General features: G+C 47.1%; 1 protein-coding gene across 2 annotated transcripts in view; it reads right to left on the reverse strand.

Annotated features, from left to right (window-relative positions):
- The window catches only part of DYSF (dysferlin), a gene marked incomplete at its 5' end in the record, with an annotated part of 306,191 nt that overhangs the window by 200,758 nt on the left and 81,075 nt on the right, over window positions 1-24,358 (reverse strand). For both annotated transcript variants that reach the window (XM_084626184.1, XM_084626183.1), the window contains 9 exons: window positions 5,660-5,763; window positions 6,540-6,666; window positions 10,291-10,406; window positions 11,841-11,871; window positions 11,983-12,033; window positions 14,697-14,759; window positions 16,041-16,169; window positions 16,525-16,712; window positions 23,254-23,368. In XM_084626184.1, the coding sequence (XP_084482310.1) occupies window positions 5,660-5,763; window positions 6,540-6,666; window positions 10,291-10,406; window positions 11,841-11,871; window positions 11,983-12,033; window positions 14,697-14,759; window positions 16,041-16,169; window positions 16,525-16,712; window positions 23,254-23,368 (924 nt within the window). The remainder of the gene's footprint in view (window positions 1-5,659; window positions 5,764-6,539; window positions 6,667-10,290; window positions 10,407-11,840; window positions 11,872-11,982; window positions 12,034-14,696; window positions 14,760-16,040; window positions 16,170-16,524; window positions 16,713-23,253; window positions 23,369-24,358) is intronic.

A 24,358-nucleotide genomic window follows, 5' to 3' on the forward strand; every position in this document is an offset into this window, starting at 1 on the left:
CAGGGTCCTATGTGATGCCAGGAGAAACACCTACTGTGTGGGGGAAAGGAAGGCTTGGAGCTCCTTCCAATGCCCGGGAGGAGCAAGCCATGGCTACGGGAGGAGGGGGAGCAGTGGGACATACGGTAACACCCGGGTACAAAATATACAGAAATAACAGAGTAGGTCACACTGGTGGGGGACTGGCACTATATGTGAAAGAAAGCATAGAGTCAAATACAGTAAATATCTTGAATGAAACAAACTGCACCATAGAATCTCTATGGATAGAAATCCCATGCATGAACAAGGAAAGTGTAGTAGTAGGGATATCCTACCGACTACCTGACCAAGACGGTGACAGTGGTTGTGAAACGTTCAGGGAGATTAGAGAGACTACAAACACAGAAAATGCAATAATAATGGGGGATTTCAGCTATCCTCATATTGACTGGGAACATGTCACTTCAGGACAGGATGCAGAGATAAAATTTCTAAACACCTTGAATGCCTGCTTCTTGGAGTAGTTAGTCCTGGAACCCACCAGAGAAAAGGCAATTCTTGATTAAGTTCTAAGTGGAGCACAGGATCTGGTCCAAGAGGTGAATATAGCTGAACCACTCAATAATAGCAACTATAATATAATGTAATTTAACATCCTTGTAAGGGGGAAAGTGCCAAAGAAACCCACCACAGTAGCATTTACCTTCAAAAGAGGGAACTACACAAAAATGAGGAAGCTAATTAAATGGAAATTAAAATGAATCGTCATGTGTGAAATGCCTCCAAACTGCATGAAGACTATTTAAAACACCATAGAAGAAGTCAAATTGAATGCATGCACCAAATAAAAAAAAATTAAAAAGTAAGGGGACCAAAAAACACCACCATGGCTAAATAGCAGAGGTGGTTAGAGACAAAAGGGCATCCTTTAAAAATCAGAAGTCAAATCCTAGTGAAGAAAATAGAAAAGACCATAAACTCTGGCAAGTCAAATGTAAAAGTACAATAAGCAGGTCAAGAAAGAATCTGAAGAGCAATTAGGTAAGGACACACCAAAAAAGCAACAAAAAAATTAAGTATATCAGAAACAGGAAGCCTGCCAAACAGTCAGCGGGCCACTGGATGATCGAGGTGCTAAAGAAATACTCAAGGAAGACAAGGCTGTTGTGGAGAAGCTAAATGAATTCTTTGCCTGGGTTTTCACTGCAGAGGATATAGGGGAGATCCCACATTCAAGCCATTCTTTTTTAGGTGACAAATCTGAGGGACTGTCCCACATTGAGGCATCAATAGCTGAGATTTTTTAACAAATTGATCAACTAAACAGTAATAAGTCACCAGATGGTATCACCCAAGAGCTCTGAAGGAACTTAGACATGAAACTGCAAAACTACTAAATGTGGTATATAACCGATCACTTAAATCGGCCACTATAGCAGATGACTAGAGGGTAGCTAATATAATGCCAATTTTTCAGAAAAGGCAATCCTGGCAATTATAGGCCAATAAGCCTAATGTCAGTATCAGACAAACTGTTGAAACTAGTAAAGAAGAGAATTATCAGACAAATAGAATCTATAGATGAATATGATGTGTTGGGGAAGAGCCAACAAGGCTTTTGTGATGGGAAATCATGCCTCACCAATCTATTAGAATTCTTTGAGGGAGTCAACAAGCACGTGAACAAGGGTGATCCAGTAGATATAGTGTACTTGGACTTTCAGAAAGCCTTGACAAGGTCCCGCATCAAAGGTTGTTAACCAAAGTAAGCAGTCACGGGATAAGAGGGAAGGTCCCCGCATAGATCAGTAACAGGTTAAAAGACAGGAAACAAAGGGTAGGATAAATGGTCAGTTTTCACAAGGGCAAGAGGTAAATAGTGGGGACCCCTAAGGATCTGTGCTGGGACCTGTGCTGTTCAAAATATTAATAAATGATCTGGAAAAGGGGGTAAACAGTGAGGTGGCAAAATGTGCAGACAATACAAAATTATTCAAGATAGTTAGGGACTACAAAGAGTTACAAAGGGATTTCACTAAACTAGGTGACTGGGCTAAAAAGTGGCAGATGAAATTCAATGTTGATAAATGCAAAGTAATGCACATTGGAAAACTTAATCCAAACTACATATACAAAATGATGGGGTCTAAATTAGCTGTTACCACTCCAGAAAGAGACCTTGGAGTCATTGTGGAGAGTTCTCTGGAAACATCTGCTCACTGAGCTGTGGCAGTCAAAAAGGCAAACAATGTTAGGAACCATTAGGAAAGGGATAGATAATAAAATAAAAAATAACATAATGCCACTATATACATTCATGGTACGCCCACACCTTGAATACTGTGTGTGATTCTAGTTGCCCCATCTCAAAAAAAGATACATTAGAATTGGAAAAGATTCAAAGAAGGGCAACAAAAACGATGAGGGGTATGGAACAGCTTCCATATGAGGAGAGATTCAAAAGACTGGGACTGATCAACTTAGAAAAAAGACGACTGGGGAGGGAGAGGGGGGGGATCGAGGTCTATAAAATCATGACTGGTGTGGAGAAAGTAAATAAGGAAGTTTCAGAGTAACAGCCGTGTTAGTCTGTATTCACAAAAAGAAAAGGAGGACTTGTGGCACCTTAGAGACTAACCCATTTATTTGAGCATAAGCTTTCGTGAGCTACAGCTCACTTCATCAGATGCATACTGTGGAAAACACAGAAGATGTTTTTATACACACAAACCATGAAAAAATGGGTGTTTATCACTACAAAAGGTTTTCTGTCCCCCCACCCTACTCTCCTGCTGGTAATAGCTTATCTAAAGTGATCACCCTCCTTAGGTCCACCTTGATTATCATACACATTGTAAGGAGAGTGATCACTTTAGATAAGCTATTACCAGCAGGAGGAGTAGAGTGGGGGGAGAGAAAACCTTTTGTAGTGATAAACACCCATTTTTTCATGGTTTGTGTGTATAAATACATCTTCTGTATTTTCCACAGTATGCATCCGATGAAGTGAGCTGTAGCTCACGAAAGCTTATGCTCAAATAAATGGGTTAGTCTCTAAGGTGCCACAAGTACTCCTTTTCTTTTTGTAAATAAGGAAGTGTTATTTACTCCTTCTCATAACACAAGAACAAGTGGTTATCTGATGAAATGAATAGGCAGCAGGTTTAAAACAAACATAAGGAAGTACTTCTTCACACAACGCACAGTCAACCTGTGGAACTCATTGCCAGGGGATGCTGTGAAGGCCAAAAATATAACAGGGTTCAAAACAGAACTAGATACGTTCATGAAGGCTAGGTCCATCAATGGCTATTAGCCAGGATAATCAGGGATACATCCCCATGCTCTGGGTGTCCCTAAACCTCCAACTGCCAGAATCTGGGAGTGGACGACTGGAGATGGATCACTCAATATTGCCCTGTTCTGTTCATTCATTCTGAAGAATCTGGCCACTGCTGGAAGACAGGATACTGGGCTTGATGAACCATTGGTCTGACCCAGTATGGCCATTCTTATGTTCTTACGTAGCTGCAGAAAGAGGGATGTCCCGAGTGCCTCTTTCTGCCCATCCAAGAAGCAGATGTCTCCTGAAGAAGGAGCTCCCCTGCATTGCAGTCACTGGTCAGTGTGTGTGTGGTACTTGCCAGCAGGGGGCAGATCTGAGCATGCACAGTTTAGAGGGAACTTTGGCACGGGCCAGATTAAAGCCACCTGAATCCAGTTCAAGGTCTTGGTCCTTATCTTCAAGGTGCTCAATTGCTTGGGCCCAGGATAGCTAAAAAAGCCTATTGCTCCAAGATGAGGACTATGGTCAGCAACTCTCCACCACAAGGACAAAGCTCGTGTGGGCAGGAAACAACTTTCTTGGGTGCAACCTGAGACTATGGAATGAACTCCCCCAAGAACTAAGAACCATCCCAAACTTCCCCGCTTTCCTGTCCAAGCGCCCTCTGCCATCCTGCCTCCTCTGATGCAAACACAGAGCAGCGTGGACATTTAAAATGCAGAACCCTGCCACAACAAAACCTTCCACTGCCCCCACAATTCACCCTGGGGCCAGGATAAGAGGAAGTACAAACCACACAGGACAGATGTTAGGGACCAACGTCTGCACTAACTTATTGCACCAATGGAAGCACGCAGATACTATGGTGAGGAGGGCTATACGAGAAACTATTCAGAATGGACTATGCCACATTTTAACAGAGAGATTGTTTTGTGGGCCCTTCCCGCCTCCCCTTTCTGAACACCCAGCCCCATTCCCATTTACGATCCCATAACATCCCCATCACAACTACAGCCCATTGTCAACCTGGAAGAGGAAGGTTAGGAAAATGTTTAATGTATCATAATGGAATTTATCAGATGGAAATTAAGGGAGGAGGTGTCAGATCCATGGGACCAGACAGATCCTCGTGGACCAGCAATGATTCATGGATCACAGCTTGGGAACTGAGAACATTTAAGAGACAATGAAACAATGATCATCCTTCAATTTAAGCCTGTTCCAAAACTGTAGCCGAGCCCCGAGCTAGGAAATTATTTCTTGGTTATTTCCCCACCCCTCCCCGCAAACACACAAGGATCTAAATATTTGCATTGTCATTTTTAATACAACAGCACCACTAAGAGCGTGGAGCAGAAATTACTCATATGCAGCAAAGAACAGAAGACACCATCCATGCTTTCTCCAGAGAGATGCATCCCATGGCTAATCTGTTGCTACTCAGAACCTAGCTTTGCCATCCTGTCTGTGTCCTACCCTGCAAATAGTCCTGTGAGCAAAGGCAGCCAAGACTGGCTCCTTAGTTATGGGTTTTTATTTATTTTTGCATTGACAGGGATCAGAGATTTTAATTAAAAAAATGTTTTGCCATTTTAATTTTGTGACACTGACAAAGGGGTAGTGGCTATAGGCACAAGTACGAAGTAGGAAAATCTGTCCATCTATCTCGATATTCTTAGTGCACCCTTCTTCGTGGTATTTCAGCACAAGGGCAGAAAAGACAGATCAAAGGGGGCATAACTAAGGCTGATGAGATGAAACTGCGCAAAGGGAAACTTGGACTGGGCATCAGGAACCATTTCCTAAGAGTGAGGATGGTTAGAACATGACACCAGACTGGACAAAGGTGTTCTAGGGGTCTGGGCAGCACTGACCAGGCTGGATGGAGGAGTTGACCTAACCCCGTAGATATTCCGGCACTACGGAAATGAGCAGAGTATGAGCAATCAGACCGACAGATCTTCCCCATCTCTAGCTTTTGGGAGTAAGATATAGATGTGAGCGATGCCACTGCATGCCCACCGGGGAGCTGTGTCAGTCCAACAGGTCAAACTGCTGCAGGCATCACCCTGCAATAAAACTCTGCCCAGGCCTCATTCCTCTTTGTTTTTCTCCAAAGCAACAAACAAAGGCACCAGAGATGCCCTAGACCACCTATTCCCCCGTCTCCTGACCTCCTTTACTTTCATCTTCTAGAAAACGGTGCCACCCATCTCCCACATTTCCATGCTCCAATTGACCCCTAGGTGACAGCTGGCTCACAACCAAACACTGTCCCATGGAACGAGGCTGGTGGCCCATTGATGGGATTGCTAAGGGAAGAGGAGTCCAGGAGACAGAGGCAGATTTCCTGCTCAGCCAGAGGATGGCCCGTCAGTTTCCACCACTCACCGTTCTGCCAGCAAAGCTGACTTCCACAAATGGATCAACCAGGTTCTTCTTGTTGCTCTCAAAGCCGAAGATCTGCTTGACATTGTCCATGATGGCATCATCCACTGGAACAGAAGAGAACCCTCAACAATCAGCGCTCATAAGGCTGGAGCGCATAAGGCGTCAGCTGACTGTGATGCCAGTGGCCAGCCCAGAATGGCCCCGGGCTGGTAGGCCCTCGGCTTCAGAGCACATGGAGGAGTCTGAACTCTCTGCTTAGAATCTGACTCTGAACTTTTCCATCTCTGTGGCCCAGTCTTTACCGATCAGCCCTTCAGATAGTACCAGTTATGAGGTAGTGACAGATGTGACCACTGTGGCACTGAGACCACTATGGGATTTTACATCCATTGAAAGGCAATGAGCTCCAGTCCCCGGTGGAATAAGAGGTGGAAGCCTCTTTAACCAGCCCCCAAGCCTTGTCCCGGTAACAATCCTGGCCCTGTACTAATTACTTTTACAGCCCTGAAGCCGTCAAAGTATATCTGCCCTGCAGGGCGCATGCCTCTGAGTGACACCAAGTAGAATCTCAAAGGACAGCTCCTCAGCTGGTGTAAATCAGCATAACTCCACTGACTCAAGTGGCGCTGCACCAATCTACACCAGCTGGGGGTTTGGCCTATTGTCTACCGTGGCGCTCTGATGATTCACATGCACGGGAGAGCTGGTCTAAGGCGTTAAAGAGTCCAGTGTCAGAGTGAGATGCACGGAATGGAAATACAGAACACAGGTGGACTATTTCCCTTCACCCTTGGGCTGTAACATGTTACTGCTGCTGTGCCATTTCCAAGGTGATGAGCATGGATCAGTTGCAATTAGACCCCACAGCAGAAACACATACTCTGGGGCAAGTCTTCAGCTCTGTAAATTTTCAGGCAGAAGTGAGCCCCTCTCAGCGTGACCCCAGTTGGGCGCAGAAGATTCCCCTCAATATCTTCCTTCTCTTCAACCACTTCTTTCTTCTCCAGCTGTGAGACAAATAAACAAGCTGTTACAAAAGGAGAGAAACAGGGCTGAACCTTTCCGCAAAGCAGAGAAACAGAGTCCGCTAAGCAGAAACTAATGCATCCCACCCCCATGGTGAGACCTCCTTTACCATAAACCAGCAACGGGCCCCACCTGGGACCCTCAGACCCAAACCAGTCATGAAAGTTTGGATTCAGAGCCAAACTCCAGGGATCAGGCCCATCTCTGCTGTAAAGCCACAGACACATAGAGAGTGCAGGATCTGAGCTAGAGGGTGGGACCTTTAAAGGGTTCAGCGTTGGCCTAACTCCACTCTCATGAGGTCCATGAGCATTTTACCTCTGACTTCCCTGTGTTGCATTTTGAGTTTGGTTCTGCTGGTAGTAAGAGGTCAAATAATCAGGTTCAATCTGTATTTATCAATCATAGATTGTAATCAAAGATTAATACAGCGCAATACAGAATACAGAAAGGAAGGTCATGTTACCAAACTGATCTGAAGAATGGAAAAGTGACTGCAGCTTGATTCATTCCCAGAAACTGTCCCCCTTTTATATTTTGCTTTGGACAAAGACACTTCCTTTCTCAAAGAAAATTCCTAACTGATCTACATGTAGAATCCCTTTCATGGTATCTCAGCTTATCTATTCAATATGCCAGAGAAATCTGTGATTAAGTCATTATTATAGAAAACACCTGTAGCAATAAGTAATTCCTAATAAGCTAAAAGCATCTCTCGCTGGCTCAAATTATCTCATCGATCACCGAAGATATTTGCAATAACAAGTATCCCTCATCAATTACAAATGGTCCCTTCCTGGACATCTGGACACATTCTCCGTGGGTCAAGAGGCTTCAGGTACTAATATTACACACATTCCACCATTTGGTCAGACACTAAATTCAGCCGAAGTACATCGTCCCTAGAATCTTAGCCTCAAAAATTAGTATGGTAGATACGAAATGCTTTGGTTCATGCACAAAGGATCATGGGGTTGCATATACAAAGAATAATGGGAAGTTTGGTTCACTTGCTAACAAGTAGAAGCAGGCTAATTCTAAGCGTTTTAGGACCCCACCCCCCTTTCATACGCTCTGTAAGCTGATCACCTGCAAGGTCAGGTAGAACTCTTCCTTGCTGGCATGTAACAGCACTGGACAGGACTATTATAGGTGACCTGCAAGGGGTAAAATGGGATTTTGTTCCTTCATGATATATAAAGGTGACCTGAATATTTTTCCCCTGATTTGAGATTCAGGTCATCTCTACCCTGGAAGACTCTAAAACAGTTAAAGAACTAGCTTCGTAGATTCCAAGGACAGGAGGGACCACTGTGATCATCTAGTCTGACATCCTGTGCAACACAGGTCATAGGACTTCCCCCAAAATAATTTCTGCTTGAATTACAGAGAAATGTCCAATCTTGATTTTAAAAGTGCAAGCGATGGAAAAGCCACCATGACTCTTGGTAAATTGTTGCAATCGTTCATTACCATCATTGTTAAACTAGTGAATTTATGGCATCAGAAAAGCGAAGGAAGTGAATCTCTGTTAAATGGGAGGGAGTGGCATTTTCATTCACACTGTTTATAACTCTTGGGGTTTGGTTGCTTGCTTTGTTAATCCTATTAGCTCAACCACTAAGGAGAAAAGCTTTCTGTGTGTATTACCACCACCATGACCACCACCTCAGCCCCTACCTTCACTAAGGACTGAGAAATTTCCCAAGCTACATTTGAGTCACCCAAGAAGTTTTCCAAAAAAAGTAGGGATGTCTTAACTTGAAATTCCTAATACATCTAAGGTACAAAACAAGCAGAAAGAAACACTTTCAGGCTCTCTTTACAGAATCATAAAATCGTAGGACTGGAAGGGACCTCAAGAGGTCTTTCAGTCCAGTCCCCTGCACTCATGGCAGGACTGAGTATTATCTAGACTATCCCTGAGAAGGTGTTTGTCTAACCTGTTCTTAAAAATCTCCAACTATGGAGATTCCACAATCTCCATTGGCAATTTATTACAGTGCTTAACTACCATGATATTAGGAAGTTTTTCCTAATGCCCAACCTAAACCGCCCTTGCTGCAATTTAAGCTCATTGCCTCTTGTCCTATCCTCAGAGGTTAACGAGAACAATTTTTCTCCCTCCTCTTTATAACAACCTTTTAAGTACTTGAACACTGTTATCATGTCCCTCTTCAGTCTTCTCCTCCACACTACACAAATCCAATTTTTTCAATCTTCCCACATAGGTCAAGTTTTCTAAACATTTAATCATTTTTGTTGCTCTTCTCTGAACTTTCTCCAATTTGTCCACATCCTTCCTGATGTTTGGTGCCCAGAACTGGACACAGTACTCCAGTTGAGACTTAATCAGCATGGGGTAGAGCGGAAGAATTACTTCTCGTGTCTTGCTTACAACATTCCTTCACCCAGAATGATGTGTTACACTATTGACTCATATTTAGCTTGTGATCCATTATGACCCCCAGACTCCTTTCCTTCCCAGGCAGTCATTTCTCATTGTGTATGTGTGCAACTGATTGTTCCTTCCTAAGTGGAATACTTTGCAATTGTCCTTATTGAATTTCATCCTATTTACTTCAGACCATTTCTTCAGTTTGTCCAGATCATTTTGAATTTTAAGCCTATCCTCCAAAGCACTTGCAACCTTTCCCAGCTTGGTATCATCTGCAGACTTTTTAAGCGTACTCTCTATGTCATTATCTAAATCACTGATGAAGATATTGAACAGAACTGGACCCAGAACTGATCCCTGCGGGACCCCACTCCATATGCCCTTCCAGCTTAATTGTGAACCACTGATGATTACTCTCTGGGAATAGTTTTCCAACCAGTTATGCACCCTCCTTATAGCAGCTCCATCTAGGTTGTATTTCCCTAGTTTGTTTATAATAAGGTCATGCAGGACACTATCAAAAGCCATACTAAAGTCAAGATATACCACATTTACCACTTTCCCCCCATCCACAAGGCTTGTTACCCTGTCAAAGAACGCTGTTAGGTTGGTCTGACATAATTTGTTCTAGGCAAATCCATGCTGACTGTTACTTATCACCTTATTATCTTCTAAGTGTCTGCAAACTGATTACTTAATTATTTGCTCCATTATCTTTCCGGGTACAAAGTTAAGCTGACTGGTCTGTAATTCCCCAGGTTGTCTTTATTCCCCTTTTTATAGATTGGCACTATGTTTGCCCTTTTCCAGTCATCTCTCCCTTTTCCATGACTTTTCAAAGATAGTCAGTCATGGCTCAGATATGTCCTCAGTCAGCTCCTTGAGTATTATACATCCTGAAGAAGCAATAACAGGCTCAAAACCATCATTTTCCTTTGTAGGGCACCATTAAGGAGAGCGTTCGCCTTCCTCTGAAGCATCATTTATAGGTCACTGCCACAGGCAGGTGATTGCTTTAAGTGGACCAATGATCTGTTGGAGTTCCTATGACACAATCATTGTCAGCACATCCCCTCAGATTGCTTCCCATCATTGGTCTAGCACAATCTCATTCAAGCCAACCCTTCATGTCTTCTTCAGGCAGCAAGACAAGAGAGCGGGCCCTCAAGTAGCTCTCTTTCTCCAGTGACAGGAAAATGGTACTTACAGGAGCTTCATCGCCAGGTCCCAGCACAAACAGGCTGACTTTCACGTAACCTTTGGCCCCAGCAGAAAAGTCTTCAGAGTCAGAAAGAAGCAGCCACTTCCTGAGCAAGGCATGCTCTAAAAGAGAGAAACCAGGTTTCTGGCTTATTACTGTCTGCCTCACAGGATGGAAAGATTTTGTAGCATCAGAATAAGGGACGTGGGAAAGCATTTCACAGTATTGTCAACCCAAAGCATTTAATAATCATGAGCCAGCTCTAAAAATATCATGAAATTGGCTCTAAGGTCATGAGAGTTTTAAAAATAATAAATGTTGAGTTCTTTTTATTTGCCTGCTGGTTTTTGAGCCTATAGGGTTTGTGTCATCAAGCTTTTCTTCGCAACTGTAAGGGCAAGAAACTTACTTATTTTTGTAGTGAAAGGTGAGATGCTCACATAATCACATGACTCCAGTAGCTGGGGCTTTAAGAAAACCACCAAACAGCACGAGACGTGTGATAAAATTGCACGAGTTGAGGTCACTGAGTTCACCTAAACTAAGAACAAGACTTGAACCTTCCTCCAACACATCTGAACTTTTGCATCTGGAAAAAGTTGGGTTGGAGGTTTTGTTTGTTTCTCACCCCTTCCGGTTTCAAATGGACAGCAATGGAAAGGGTTAAATAGATGTAAAAAAGGCTGGCTTCTCATTGCATTTCCTACACAGATAAAGCAAGCTGCAATGTAAGTCATTCTAGCGGCTTTCGCCATATCTAGGCACTCTGTCAGTCTTCCTTTCTCTCTCTGCAGGGACAGCTTCTGGCTGTAGTACAGCCCCACTCTTTGCAGCAGGAACCCCCACCCCCCGCAGCCTCTCTGCTAGGAGACCATCCTCACCAGCAGAGTATCCCTCACTCCCCATGGCCCTCTCACTGCTCCCCTGGGTCCAGCTCTCCAGTGTGGAGACGTCAGTGGGGTAAGCCCCACGGCTCCTCTATCTTCAGCTCTCTCTGACCCTCAGCTTCAGCAGTCAGCAGGCAATGCTCTCTACTGGCCCTCCTGCCTTCAGGCCTCTCCAGCCCTGAATCTCCAGCTCTGGGAGGTCAACAGGCAAACTCCACTTGACTTGTTCTTCTCCTGCCTTCAGCCTTCCCCCAGGAACCACCTACAGCTTCCTTTAGGGACCTTGCACAGTCTCTTGGTCTCTGGCATCTCTCAACTCCCCCTTTTCCTGACTGTGTCAGGCAGCCCTGATTCACAGCGTCTGCTACATCTAGGGTCCAGGTGCCCTCTTTCAAACCCAACTGGGGTCAGCGGACAAGTCACAGGTGCATGGGTCTCTTCCCTCTTAAAGGGACAGCGTCACCCTGTGATGTGTATATAAAACTGTGTGTGTTTGTGTGCTTACATTTAAATATACATGTGTAAATACATCTGTGCGCACATGTAGACCTCTGCATTTGGCCCATAGAAAGTTGTAGCGAAGAAATGTCCCTAAATTGTACAAATTTGATTTCTAATTTAAAATCTCTAATGGTTCCAAAAATCTCTAACTATAATTGTTTAACTCACTTGGTTCTGCATAAACTGTCCCGACATCCAGCTATAAAATAAAATGAAAAACAAAATCAAATGTTTAGCCACAGGCTGCACAGAAAAGAGGCCAAAATGATTAAAAATATGTAGAGAGAGAGATGAAATCACAAATCGTTACCCGAAATTCCCCAATCACAGAGTCTGTCCGGAGAGACCGGGAATCAACAACCTGGAGGGGGGGGAAAGATGCAAAAATGTAAATCTAGCATGTAAGGAAAAAACTCTCAACCATCCATGTTAAATCATTAGCATTCTCAGCGCACTCAGCTTGGTGGTTTGGAAAGCAGGTCAAAACTTGTCAGATTTCATCGCAATTCTTTTCTCATTTCAAGTTTAACAAGAAATCAGGGAAATACATTTTGCAAAAATATCATGATCATTCCCCCCACTTCTTTGACACACTCTAGCAGTTTGTGTTTAACCTCACTAGGGGCCTGACACGAAGCCCCTTGAAGTGAAGGAGAGAGTACTGTTGAGTTCAGGGTGTTTCGGGTCAGTGTGATGTTGGCAGACCAGGTACCAGGTTACGCCGAGGTCCCTAGGCCTCTCTGAAAACTGACAAATGCATGGCTGGGAACCAGTCTAACTCACCTGTGTGATAGTGTTTTTAAACAGGTATTAGATTTCCAGAGACGTGTTTAGCGTTTGGACTTTATGAAATGCTGGTAAATCGCTGCCTGCATTAAACTCACTATTAACACCTGCATCCTGTTTTCTAAGGTAATATTGAAGTATTTGCTCGGTAACTATAAAAGTGTTCGCTGTGACTAAGGCTAAGATTTTGTCACGGTTATTTTTAGTAAAAGTCAGGGACAGGTCACGGGCAATAAACAAAAATTCAGGGAAGCCACGACCTGTCCCTGACCTTTACTAAAAATACCCTGGGGAGGGAGGGGAGGGACAAACAGAGCACTTCTGGGGCTTGCGGCTGCTGCTCCAGCCCCAGGGGGGCCGACCCAACCCCAGCTGCTGCTCCCGTGGGCAGGGGACTGCTGCTTTGGTGGCCCCGGGGCTGGCCACCACTCAGATCTTCCAGCGGCCCTGGGGCTGACAACTCTTCCAGCCCTGGCCAAGAAGAAATCTCAAAGGTCCCGGAAAGTCACCTGTGACCTCCATGACAGAATCATAGCCTTAGTTATGACACTGGAAAACACCCCAGTCAGTAAAGAAGCATTACCAAGGGTGACAAATCTCGGAGGGGTGTTAGTCTGTATCCACAAAAACGAGGAGTCTGGTGGCACCTTAAAGACTAACAGATTTATTTGGGCATAATCTTTCGTGGATAAAAACCCTCTTCTTCAGATGCATGGAGTGAAAATTACAGATACAGGCATAGCTATACATTGGCATATGAAGAGAAGGGAGTTGCCTTACAAGTGAAGAACCAGTGCTGAAGGCCAATGCAGCCAGGGTGGATGTGGTCCACTCCCAGTAATTGATGAGGAGGTGTCAATACCAAGAGAGGAAAAATTGCTTTTGTAGTGAGCCAGCCACCCCCAGGCCCTATTCAAGCCCAAATTGATTACCAAGGGGGAAATACTGGTTTACCACAAGTGGCATCATCTCCTGCCCAACAAAAGACGACCCATGGACACCAGACAAGCCACTGCAGAACATCAGTGGACAAAAGACTTTGCTGATTGCTCCGCCCACACCCATGAAGAGGAGACCTGCACAAATGCTCGTCCCATCAGTTTGAACTCTGGGGGAAGGGAATAAAAACAACTGAGCAGAAGGAACTTTGTCACTATGCTGCTTGAACTGTGAGGGGGAAAGACTTTTGAGCATTAGCAAGAGATCCCCAGTTGGTTAGCCCGGGTTAGCCCTAAAGAAAATACAGAGCTTGCTTATTATAGCAGGTTCTAAAAAGCAACAGAAGCTAAGACTGTAACTGATTTGTGTGTGTGTTCACCTACTTTAACCTTGTAAATAACTCTCATTTCTTTTCTTAGTTAATAAATCTTTAGTTAGTTTATTAAAGGACTGGCTACAAGCCTTCTCTATGGTGTAGGATCGAAGGTGCAGTTGGGTAAGTAACTGGCCCTTTGTGACTGGGAGTAACCTGAATAGTGTTTGGATTTTTGATGCAAGGGACCATCTACCACCAAAGCAAGTTTGCCTGGCTGGCAAGATAGACTGTGATGCCTAAGGGGACTGTCTGTGACTCCATGGGTTAGGCTGCTATGGTGCTTGAGAGTTTGTTACTTGGTTGGTGAAATTTAATTGTAGAACACATATCCAGTTTGGGGTTTGTGCCCTGGTTTGTGACAGTCCGCCCTGAAGTTGGCACTCACAGTCATGAGCAACTCCAGGCAGCTTGACGGCAGGGTCGGGTACTTTTGATGCCAAAGGCCCCAGGTCTGATCCCTGCCCATGCCCATGGTGTCTGTGTACGCATGGGCCACCACAGCAAATGAGTGCAGAGCTGGGACGAGTGGATTGTTGCCTATGAGACAACCCTGGCTTTAGTGGCTTTGCATCCCTCACATCAGGGGTGGTCAGAATGTGGCTAAACATAGCCCAGCAGAGACTTCATCTCCAATACAGAGATGCTACCCTGAAGGACAACAGAACCCAGCATCCAATGCTCCATTTGGATCAGAACTGACAGCCAGCCCCTGCAGCCTACCCAATCATACCAGTGGTAAGGCCGGCTGCAAACTGTTTAGCATTCTACCAGCTAGATACAACTCCCAAGCTAGTAGCAAGTGGCCACATATGGTCCTTACCTGGGTCAAAGTTTGGGGGTCCAGCCCATCATTATTCCAAGGAACCATAGGGCTACTGTGAAGAATGGAAGAGGAGTTTGGCCGTTTTGTCTCGAGAACTTACCGTGATGAATATGGGCTCATCAAACAGCTCGGCCGGAGATTCAAAGACATTGAAGAAAAAGATCTGTTAAAAAATACAGATGAGACAAAGATCTGAAACGTGTCCGAAATATGTACAAGGGGCCAGAAAAAACCAGTAGCCTGGCAAAGGTTGGCCTTGACATAAGTTGATTAAATCACAGTGCAATCCTTAGAGATGCTTTCCACTAGCTGCTGGAATTCAATATTTCTCCACTTCTCATCTGAGGATCTCAGAGCACTGGATCAGGACTTGAGGGACCCAGCTCTGCTACTCACCTGCAGGGCAAATCACTTCTCTGAGACCCTCTTTCCCCTCCTAGGCTTTGTCTTTCTTTTATATTTAGACCCTAAGCTCTTTGGGGTAGCGTCAGAGCCACAAGGCAGCCAGTTGAGGCAGGAGACGATGCAGGCTGCAGCCGGGGCTGACTACTGTGGGAACAGGCCCAGGCTGGAGCAGGGACAGGGACAGTCTGTTCAAACTACTGGCAGTGAAAATCCCCGTGGCCAGCTAATGAGGTTGAGCAGACTGGAGAGACTGTGTCCCATAGAACCCTGGGTGGGGCCTCGCCTGTAGATTGGCTGAACCCTGGTTGAATGGCATGGGCCCGAACACAAGACCTGCAGGTAATTGCCTCTGATGACCCATCCCACCCTGGCTCAGGGATGATCCTCAGGCTGACGCAGGCTCAGGTTCAGAGCGGTCACAGGCAGGGACCATCACACTGTGTGGGTGCCCAGTGCTTAGCACAGTGGGGCCCTGATCTCGGCTGGTACCTCTAGATGCTACTGTAATAAGAAGGTGAGAATCATTTCCTGGCTCTCTCCGGGCACTAGCTGTACCGGGAGGAGCGCGTGGGCGTGTGTCTATGCACCTGTCTGCCACGCAAACTGCAAGTGACTAACTTGCTAGGAGAACGTTCTCAGGTGCCCTGTCACATGATCCCTTTCGGGGGCCCTACAGGATCAAAGCAAGCCTAGAGTGAGGCTAGACTGCTAACGCCACAGGGCCGAGTGTTGGCCCTTGCACTGCGCAGTGCCGGGCTCTCAAACAATCAATCCCCCCCATCGACAAGCGCCGGAATAACGAACCCCATCTCACCAGCTGCTAAAACAACTGCCTGCGTGGGTTACATCGTAACGAGGGGGTTATGACTGTCTAAGAGCAACTGAGGCATTTCCCACAGCACCTTCCTAAATCCTAGATCGTGAGCTGCCAGGGGATGGGGGTGGTCTATGTGTTACTTATGTACACAGCGCCTAGCAGGATGTGACCCTGCTCCCAGGCGCTACCCCAGTGGAGACACTGAACAATAGCCGGACTCACCTCATCGAAAAACGGGCCGTTCCCCTTGCGGATCCTAGTTCTTTTCGTCTGTCCGGCAACCGTCACTTTCACCACTGATTTGATGTTGACACCGGGAAGCTGCCTGCCCTCTATGACTCGCACCCTGATCTAAAGGCAGGTGGAGGAGAAAAGGGCAACAGCCCGTCAGACGCTGGGGAATGCTCAGCTCTCAGCTACGCCAGCCCAGCCCACTGGACTCAATGGGGTTGCACCCACAGTGGCAGACGGGAGTCTGGCCTACAGGGAGAAGACGCAGCCCTGAGCTGCAGCACTGGGCTCCTGCTCCCAGCTCCCACAGGATTCCCAGGTGCTTGGATCAGTTTAACGCATTGCGGGGCAATGAAGACCCCAGGATGGTCACGCACCAGAGAAGGTTTCACTCCTGAGGTGGCGCAGTCAGTGGGACGGTAAAGGAAGAGCAGCTCGGAGAGGCGAACGTCACACACACATTGCTGCTGCTCACCTGGAAGTCCTGAGGTTTGTTGGACAGCAGCTTTTTCGGGGCGCTTTTCCTCCTCTTAATTCCATGGACGTGGTGTGAAGGAGGCTTCCGGGGGAGCGTGGGCTGCTCCGACCCAGAGGGCCCTGTGGAAGGCTCCGTCTCATCCCCTGTCGCTATCTGGTCTTCAGTGTCTTCCTCCCCAGCTGTATCTGCAAGGCATGGGGGTGATAGCTCGGTCAGGGAGGACATGGAGAATTGGGAACTGAGCCAAGAGATCAGAGCTGAATCCACAGAAACAGGCCGGGGCAGTTCGCCAGCATTAGCTTTGCACAGGAGAAGGGCCCACGCGGCAAGGGTCAAGCTGTCCAGATCTGGCCAGGGCTGTCCCCAGTATCCAGACCTCAGGTTGGGTTCACACCACACGGCCCCCCTGTCCCGGGCTGGGACCCAGAATCAGTCCCAGCTCAACAGGATGAGCACCGCTTCCCGAGCAGCCATCACCACGTCCTAGGGCAGGGGTTCTCACAACACGTTTTGGTGGCCACCAATTCTTGCTGGTGGCCGCTCTGACAAACCTGTCTCTCTGTCCCTGCCGCCCATAGCCCAGGGAAGGTGGGTTGGGAACTCACCGGCCGCCTGTGGAGATCCAGGCTCCCGGTGCCCCGGCCGGGCGGGCGAGCAACCGAACACCACAGCCGCCTCCAGCACCACGCACACCGGCCCCACGTGTCCCCAGAGGCGCTGCCCGGAACCCCCAAAGAGGCTGCCCAGTGCAGGGTGCTGACCCCTGCTGGTGATGCCAGTGCAAACACCAAGGTGGCACGCATCTCACTGCCCTTGGGCAGAGCTATTCAGGGGCAAGAGGAGGGAGGGGCTGCTGATTCCCCCCCCCATCTCCGCCCATGCTTTGGAGGCTGTCACAGCCGCAAAAACATCCACTGGCAGCCCCATGTGAGGAATGCTGTCCTAGGGGCATAGGGTGGAAATACTCCACAACTTCTGCTACTCCTCACTAAGCCTGGCATCTGGGAGCATGGGCACCCCTAGGCACTGACTTTCATTTTTCCGGGCGTTTGCTCCACCCCCATCCGCCCTGAGGTCCTGCCCCTACTCACCCCCTCCCCCAAGGCCCCACCCTCACTCTGCCCCCTCTCCCGAGGTCCCACCCTCACTCTGCCTCTTCCCACCCCCACTCTGCCCCCTCTCCCAAGGTCCCACTCTTGCTCTGCCTCTTTCTGCCCCCACTCCGCGCCCTCCCCCCTGCGCCTCCTGCCCGCTGACAAACAGCTGATCAGTGGGGGGCCGGTGGGTGCTGAGCACCCACTATTTTTCCCCGTGGGTGCCCCAGCAGGGATGTTTCTTTTACTTACTAGACGGGGGGAGAGGTGAGGGGGAAGCAGTCCCTGGGATCCGTCTTAAAACAAAAGACAATTTCTCGAAGCAACTACAGCTTTAGCTCCCAAGCTCAAGGTGCACAAAGTGCACACTCAAATCTCTGCAAGAGCTGACACCCAGCACAGCAGCATCTGTTGGTTATGATGCACGTGACCCACACTAGAGAACCGCACCGATTTTTGTCCTCCCCTTGGGGCTAATCTCTTAAAGGGCTTGGCAGCCTGCTGTAGAGATGGGTGAAACTTTTTAGCCACAGCTGCTTTTGGGGTGGGGGGGGGATGCAGATTTGGTGACAGCAAAACATTTTGCTCATTCGCGTCAATTTTGCTGAATTGTTCGGTCTGGGCGGGAGACGGGGAGGAATCTGGAAAAACCAAAGTTGATTTTTTTTGGTGTGGTTTGAAGTGACTTTTAGTTTCACAATTTCCTTGATTTTTAACAAATCCAAAAACATTTTTTAATGGTCAAAATCGAAACAAAGCAGTTCAATTTTGTCAACACAAAATGGTTCATTTGACCCCAAATGAAATTTTTTCCACCATTTGATTCGCTCAAAATTTAAAGAGGCTTCCACTTTGGTCCCAACAAAAAGGAATTTTTTTTTCAGCTTTTCAAAATTGCCAACGAATTAAAACATCCCTTATTCACCCAGCTCTAGTCTGCTGCTGCTTCAGGCTAACAGAGGAAGTCCCACGCTAGAGGCTGATGCATTTCATAGAATCATAGAATAGAATCATAGAATATCAGGGTTGGAAGAGACCGCAGGAGGTCATCTGGTCCAACCCCCTGCTCAAAGCAGGACCGATCCCCGACTAAATCATCCCAGCCAGGGTTCCGTCAAGCCTGACCTTAAAATCTTCTAAGGAAGGAGATTCCACCACCTCCCGAGGTAACGCATTCCAGTGTTTTACCACCCTCCTACGGAAAAAGTTTTTCCTAATATCCAACCTAAACCTCCCCCACTGCAACTTGAGACCATTACTCCTTGTCCTGTCACCTGCTACCACTGAGAACAGTCTAGATCCATCCTCTTTGGAACCCCCTTTCAGGTAGTTGAAAGCAGCTATCAAATCCCCCCTCATTCTTCTCTTCCACAGACTAAACAATCCCAGTTCCCTCAGCCTCTCCTCATAAGTCATGTGTTCCAATCCCCTAATCATTTTTGTTGCCCTCCGCTGGACGCTTTCCAATTTTTCCACATCCTTCTTGTAGTGTGGGGCCCAAAACTGGACACAGTACTCCAGATGAGGCCTCACCAATGTTGAATAGAGGGGAACGATCATGTTTAGCGCAGGAAGTCCCAGGTTCAAACCCCCTCTGCAGGGTTGGTTATAAACATGGCATCAGGGGTGCCGGAACGGGGAGATCCATAGCCCCATCACTTTTTACCGGTTGGAGGGCGCAGAGAGGCGTGAGTGGGGGCGGAGCCTCAGGGGAAGAGGCGGCACGGGGGAGGGACCTCAGGGAGAAGAGATGCCAGTGGCCGCCCTGCACTTTTAGGGAGCTTCCATCACCCCCGTGTGGCACCAGCTAAGTCCCATTAGCTGGGGGCAGTGGCATGTTCATCAACCTCTTGAAAGTGACAGAAACACACACACCCCTGCTGTGGGTCTCCCCCCGTCTCTCACAAACACACAAAACAGGCAAAGCTGGAGAGGCTAGAAACCACATTTTGGATGAAGCTGCTGCCATGCAAAGTTCAACTCCCCAGCCAGCCTGCGATGGGGAATGATTCTGGATGGGCGATTCAATCTCATTTTGGTTTTTCATCATCACCACCACGATGAAGGGTGGGGAAGTCACTGTCCCTGGGCTGAGAACTTTCCCTGACGACTTTGCAGGAACAGGGCAAGAAGGGTGTCCTCAATTACCAAGTGCCCTGGGGAAAACACAGATAAGAAGTGGCCAGAGGGGTGCCGGCAGGGCCGGATCAACACCCATGAATCAATGCAGATTTGCATGCCAATAGAAAGAAGCTCGCTCGCTTGAGCTCGTGGCCTTGGGACCTGGCGCATGGAGCTATAGCACCATTCGGGGCGGCCCAGCCCGCCCGCTGCCACGCTGGAGACGCGGCTGGCCTAAATTTCAGTGAGTGGCGCTGCACACTGGCCCACGGAGTCACAGCACCACTCAGGTTTGGCCCGGCCCCTCTCCTTCACAAGGAGCTGCAGGATGTGTCACTGGTCCCAGCAGCCCCGCAGCATGGCCAGTCCGGCTGCAGTGAGTGTACAGTGTGGCTCTTTGTTGTGATTCCTCTTACAATGCAGGAGCCCAGAAGTACATCGGTGCATCAGTCCAGCTGTGCTGTGATAAGCTGGCTAGTGCAGGCCTGGCCTCAGATTGTCACAGCTAAAAGCAGGGTGAAACAGACTGTTTAGCATAAGTAGTTAGCACATTTGAAGGGACCACTGGAGGTGAAGTGGCCCTTTAACACCCCTCCCACCATAGGGAGGAAAGGAGCGGGGCAGCAGTGGGAGGAAGGGTTTGTTAGTGGGTTACAGGTTCAACAAGGAAAAGTGAGGGGTCCTGCACTTAGGACAGAAGAATCCCATGCACCGCTACAGACTAGGGACCGAATGGCTAGGCAGCAGTTCTGCAGAAAAGGACCGAGGGGTTACAGTGGACGAGAAGCTGGATATGAGTCAACAGTGTGCGCTTGTTGCCAAGAAGGCCAATGGCATTTTGGGCTGTATAAGTAGGGGCATTGCCAGCAGATCGAGGGACGTGATCATTCCCCTCTATTTGACATTGGTGAGGCCTCATCTGGAGTACTGTGTCCAGTTTGGGGCCCCACACTACAAGAAGGATGTGGAAAAATTGGAAAATGTCCAGAGGAGGGCAACAAAAATGATTAGGGGATTGGAGCACATGACTTATGAGGAGAGGCTGAGGGAACTGGGATTGTTTAGTCTGCAGAAGAGAAGAATGAGGGGGGATTTGATAGCTGCTTTCAACTACCTGAAAGGGGGTTCCAAAGAGGATGGCTCTAGACTCTTCTCAGTGGTAGCAGATGACAGAACAAGGAGTAATGGTCTCAAGTTGCAGTGGGGGAGGTTTAGGTTGGATATTAGGAAAAACTTTTTCACTAGGAGGGTGGTGAAACACTGGAATGCGTTACCTAGGGAGGTGGTGGAATCTCCTTCCTTAGAAGTTTTTAAGGTCAGGCTTGACAAAGCCCTGGCTGGGATGATTTAGTTGGGGCTTGGTCCTGCTTTGAGCAGGGGGTTGGACTAGATGACCTCCTGAGGTCCCTTCCAACCCTGATAGTCTATGATTCTATGATTCTAGGTTGTTGTAATAAGCCATAAATCCAGTGTCTCTGGTCAGTCTGTGATTTCTAGTGTCTAGCACAGTAATGAATTTAAGCTCCCAGGCTCGTCTTTTGAAAGGGGGCAGGTTTCTTTTGAGGGTGAAGACTGAGAGGTCAGATACGGAGTGATCGCTTTGTGAAAAGTGTTTGCCCACACATGACAGGGTGTTTTATCATTTTCCTGTGTGAGTTCATTCGAGGGCGCAGTGATTGTCTGGTTTCACCCACCTAGTAGTTATTGGGGCATTTTGTGCACTGGATGAGATACAGCATGTGTTGTGATGGGCATGTGTAGGACCCGTGGATCTTGAAAGCTGTGTTTTGGGGGGGTGTTGATCACTGTAGCAATGGAAATACTTTGGCAGGTTTGCAAGGGTTGTTCTGGCAGAGTCTGGTGCCGCTTTTAGCTGATGCGTCTGGAGCTAATATCATCCTGGGGGGTATTAACAGGAGTGTCGTATATAAAACGCAGGCGATTACTGTCCTGCTCTACTCGACACTGGTGAGACCTCAACTGGAGTATTGTGTCCTGTTCTGGGGGCCACACTTTAGAAAAGATGAGGATAAATTAGAGAGAGTCCAGAGGAGAGCAACAAAAATGAGAAAAGGTTTCGAAAACCTCACCGATGATGAAAAGTTAAAAAACTGGCCATGTTCAGTCTTGAGAAAAAAGATCTGGAGGAAGGTAGAACAAGAAGTCATGGGCTTCATCTGCAGCAAATGAGATGTAGATTAGATATTAGGGAAAGCTTTCTAACTCTAAGGGTAGATGAAGCTCTGGAACAGGCATCCGAGGGAGGTTGTGGAAGTTTTTAAGAACAGGTTGCACAAACCCCTGTCAGAGATGATCTAGATTTACTGACTTCTTCAGGTCCCTTCTAGCCTGACATGTCTATGATTCTATACAACTTTTGCAGAGTCTAAAGAGGTTCAGATCCAGGCCCGTCTCTCTGCTAAAAACTTCTGGAAATCCAAAGGATCATTCACCACATCATTTTCACCGCCATTGCTCAGCTCCCTATCACTGTGAAAAGTAATGCACATTGGAAAACATAATCCCAACTATACATATACAATGATGGGGGTCTGAATTAGCTGTTACAACTCAAGAAAGAGATCTTGGATCATTGTGGATAGTTCACTGAAAACATTCATTCAATGTGCAGCGGCTGTCAAAAAAGCTAACAATGTTGGGAATCATCAAGAAAGGGATAGATAATAAGACAGAAAATATCATGTTGCCTCTCTATAAATCCATGGTACGCCCACATCTTGAATACTGTGTGCAGACGTGGTCGCCCCATCTTAAAATAGATATATTGGAATTGGAAAAGGTTCAGAAAAGTGCAACAAAAATTATTAGGGGTATGGAAGGCTGCCATATGAGGAGAGATTAAGAAGACTGGGACTTTTCAGTTTGGAAAAGAGATGACTAAGGTGGATATGATCAAGGTCTATAAAATCATGAGTGGTGTGGAGAAAGTAAATAAGGAAGTGTTATTTACTCCTTCTCATAACACAAGAGCTAGGGGCCACCGAATGAAATGAATAGGCAGCAGGTTTAAAACAAACAAAAGGCAGTATTTTTTCACACAACGCACAGTCAACCTGTGGAACTCTTTGCCAGAAGATGTTGTGAAGGCCAAGACTATAACAGAGTTCAAAAAAGAACTAGATAAGTTCATGAAGAATAGGTCCATCAATGACTATTAGCCAGGATGGGCAGCGATGATGTCCCCTAGTCTCTGTCTGCCAGAAGCTGGGAATGGGTGACAGGGGGTGGATCACTTGATGATTCCCTGTTCTGTTCATTCCCTCTGGGCCACCTGGCCTTGGCCACTGTCAGTAGACAGGATACTGGGCTAGATGGACCTTTGGTCTAACCCAGTTTGGCAGTTCTTATGCCTGCAGCAGACTGTAGTGTAATGCTATTGTTAAAGTCCAGGATAATGGGTTCACTGTGCAGGCCAGATAGCACAAACAACACACGTAGCAGAATGCAGCCTAGAAATGCGACAAATACACATGCAAGAGTGTCTCTTTACCGGTGATTGTGTCGAGCTCAGCTGTGGATGGTGTTGGCTCCGGAGGGGTAGGCGGTGGGAACAGAGGAGCGGCCCCGGGTGGAGGAATGTAGGAAACCTGCAGGTTGAGGAAGGCCTGGAGAACAGAGAAGGATCATTATAAAAGGCTCATATGCAACATGACTGAGTAGGTCATTACAGAACAAGTCTCAGTGGTTTCAAGTGCATTGTCCCCTCCTCACGTTTGCCAGGGATCATTCCAGCCTGAAAGAAATTGCAGAGTTAAATACGTCACTGTCGTACCAGGTATTGTGCATGCAATGCACCTACCCTGCTGTCCATTATCTCAAGAGCATACCTGCTAGGCTGCCCAGTGTCCCAGGTACATCCCAACAGGATGCACTTGCTGCGCAAATAAACATACCAGGATGCTGAGCCTGCAAATAATACCTTTATCTAGCACTCTTCATCAGTAGCTCTCGAAGCACTTTACACGGGGGTCAGTTTAATCATCCCCATTTTACAGAGGGGAAACTGAGGCGAGAGGAGATGTGACTTGCCCACCATCACCCAATAGGCCATGAACAGAAGCCACGTCTCTGGCATCCCAAGCCAGTACATTATCCAAAGAGAGGACTCAAAAGTGAAAGGTTTAAAATGCTCCTACTGGCCTTCTTTTCTGAACTCATTATGGTGCGGCGGGGGAAAGCAACAGCTCTGTACTTGAAAGGGTTTCTGCCTTCTGGGCTCCCGCAAAATAATCATTTTTATGGGACAGAAAATTCCCAGTTCCGTCCTAGCTAAATGGATACATCCCCACCCCATCCAGCTTCCCCCAGCCGTTCAAGAAATAACAGAGCACTGATGATGGCTGCTTTTTAGAAAATTTAAAGATGAGCTTGTGATTAAATAATCGGCCAGTAGAGGGCAGCTCTAGACTGTTTAGTGTCTCTAAAGCCAAAGAATTGAGAAACTTCCCCCCCCCCCCCCAGATGTTCTGGTTTAACTTGGATTTTAACTTGAAGAGTGGTCAGTTTGGATGAGCTTTTACCAGCAGGAGAGTGAGTTTGTGTGTGTATGGGGGTGGGGGGGATGTGAGAACCTGGATTTATGCAGGAAATAGCCC

Source organism: Lepidochelys olivacea (genome assembly GCF_965140295.1).
Source record: "Lepidochelys olivacea isolate rLepOli2 genome assembly, chromosome: 4".
In the NCBI taxonomy this organism is placed as follows: Eukaryota; Metazoa; Chordata; order Testudines; family Cheloniidae; genus Lepidochelys; species Lepidochelys olivacea.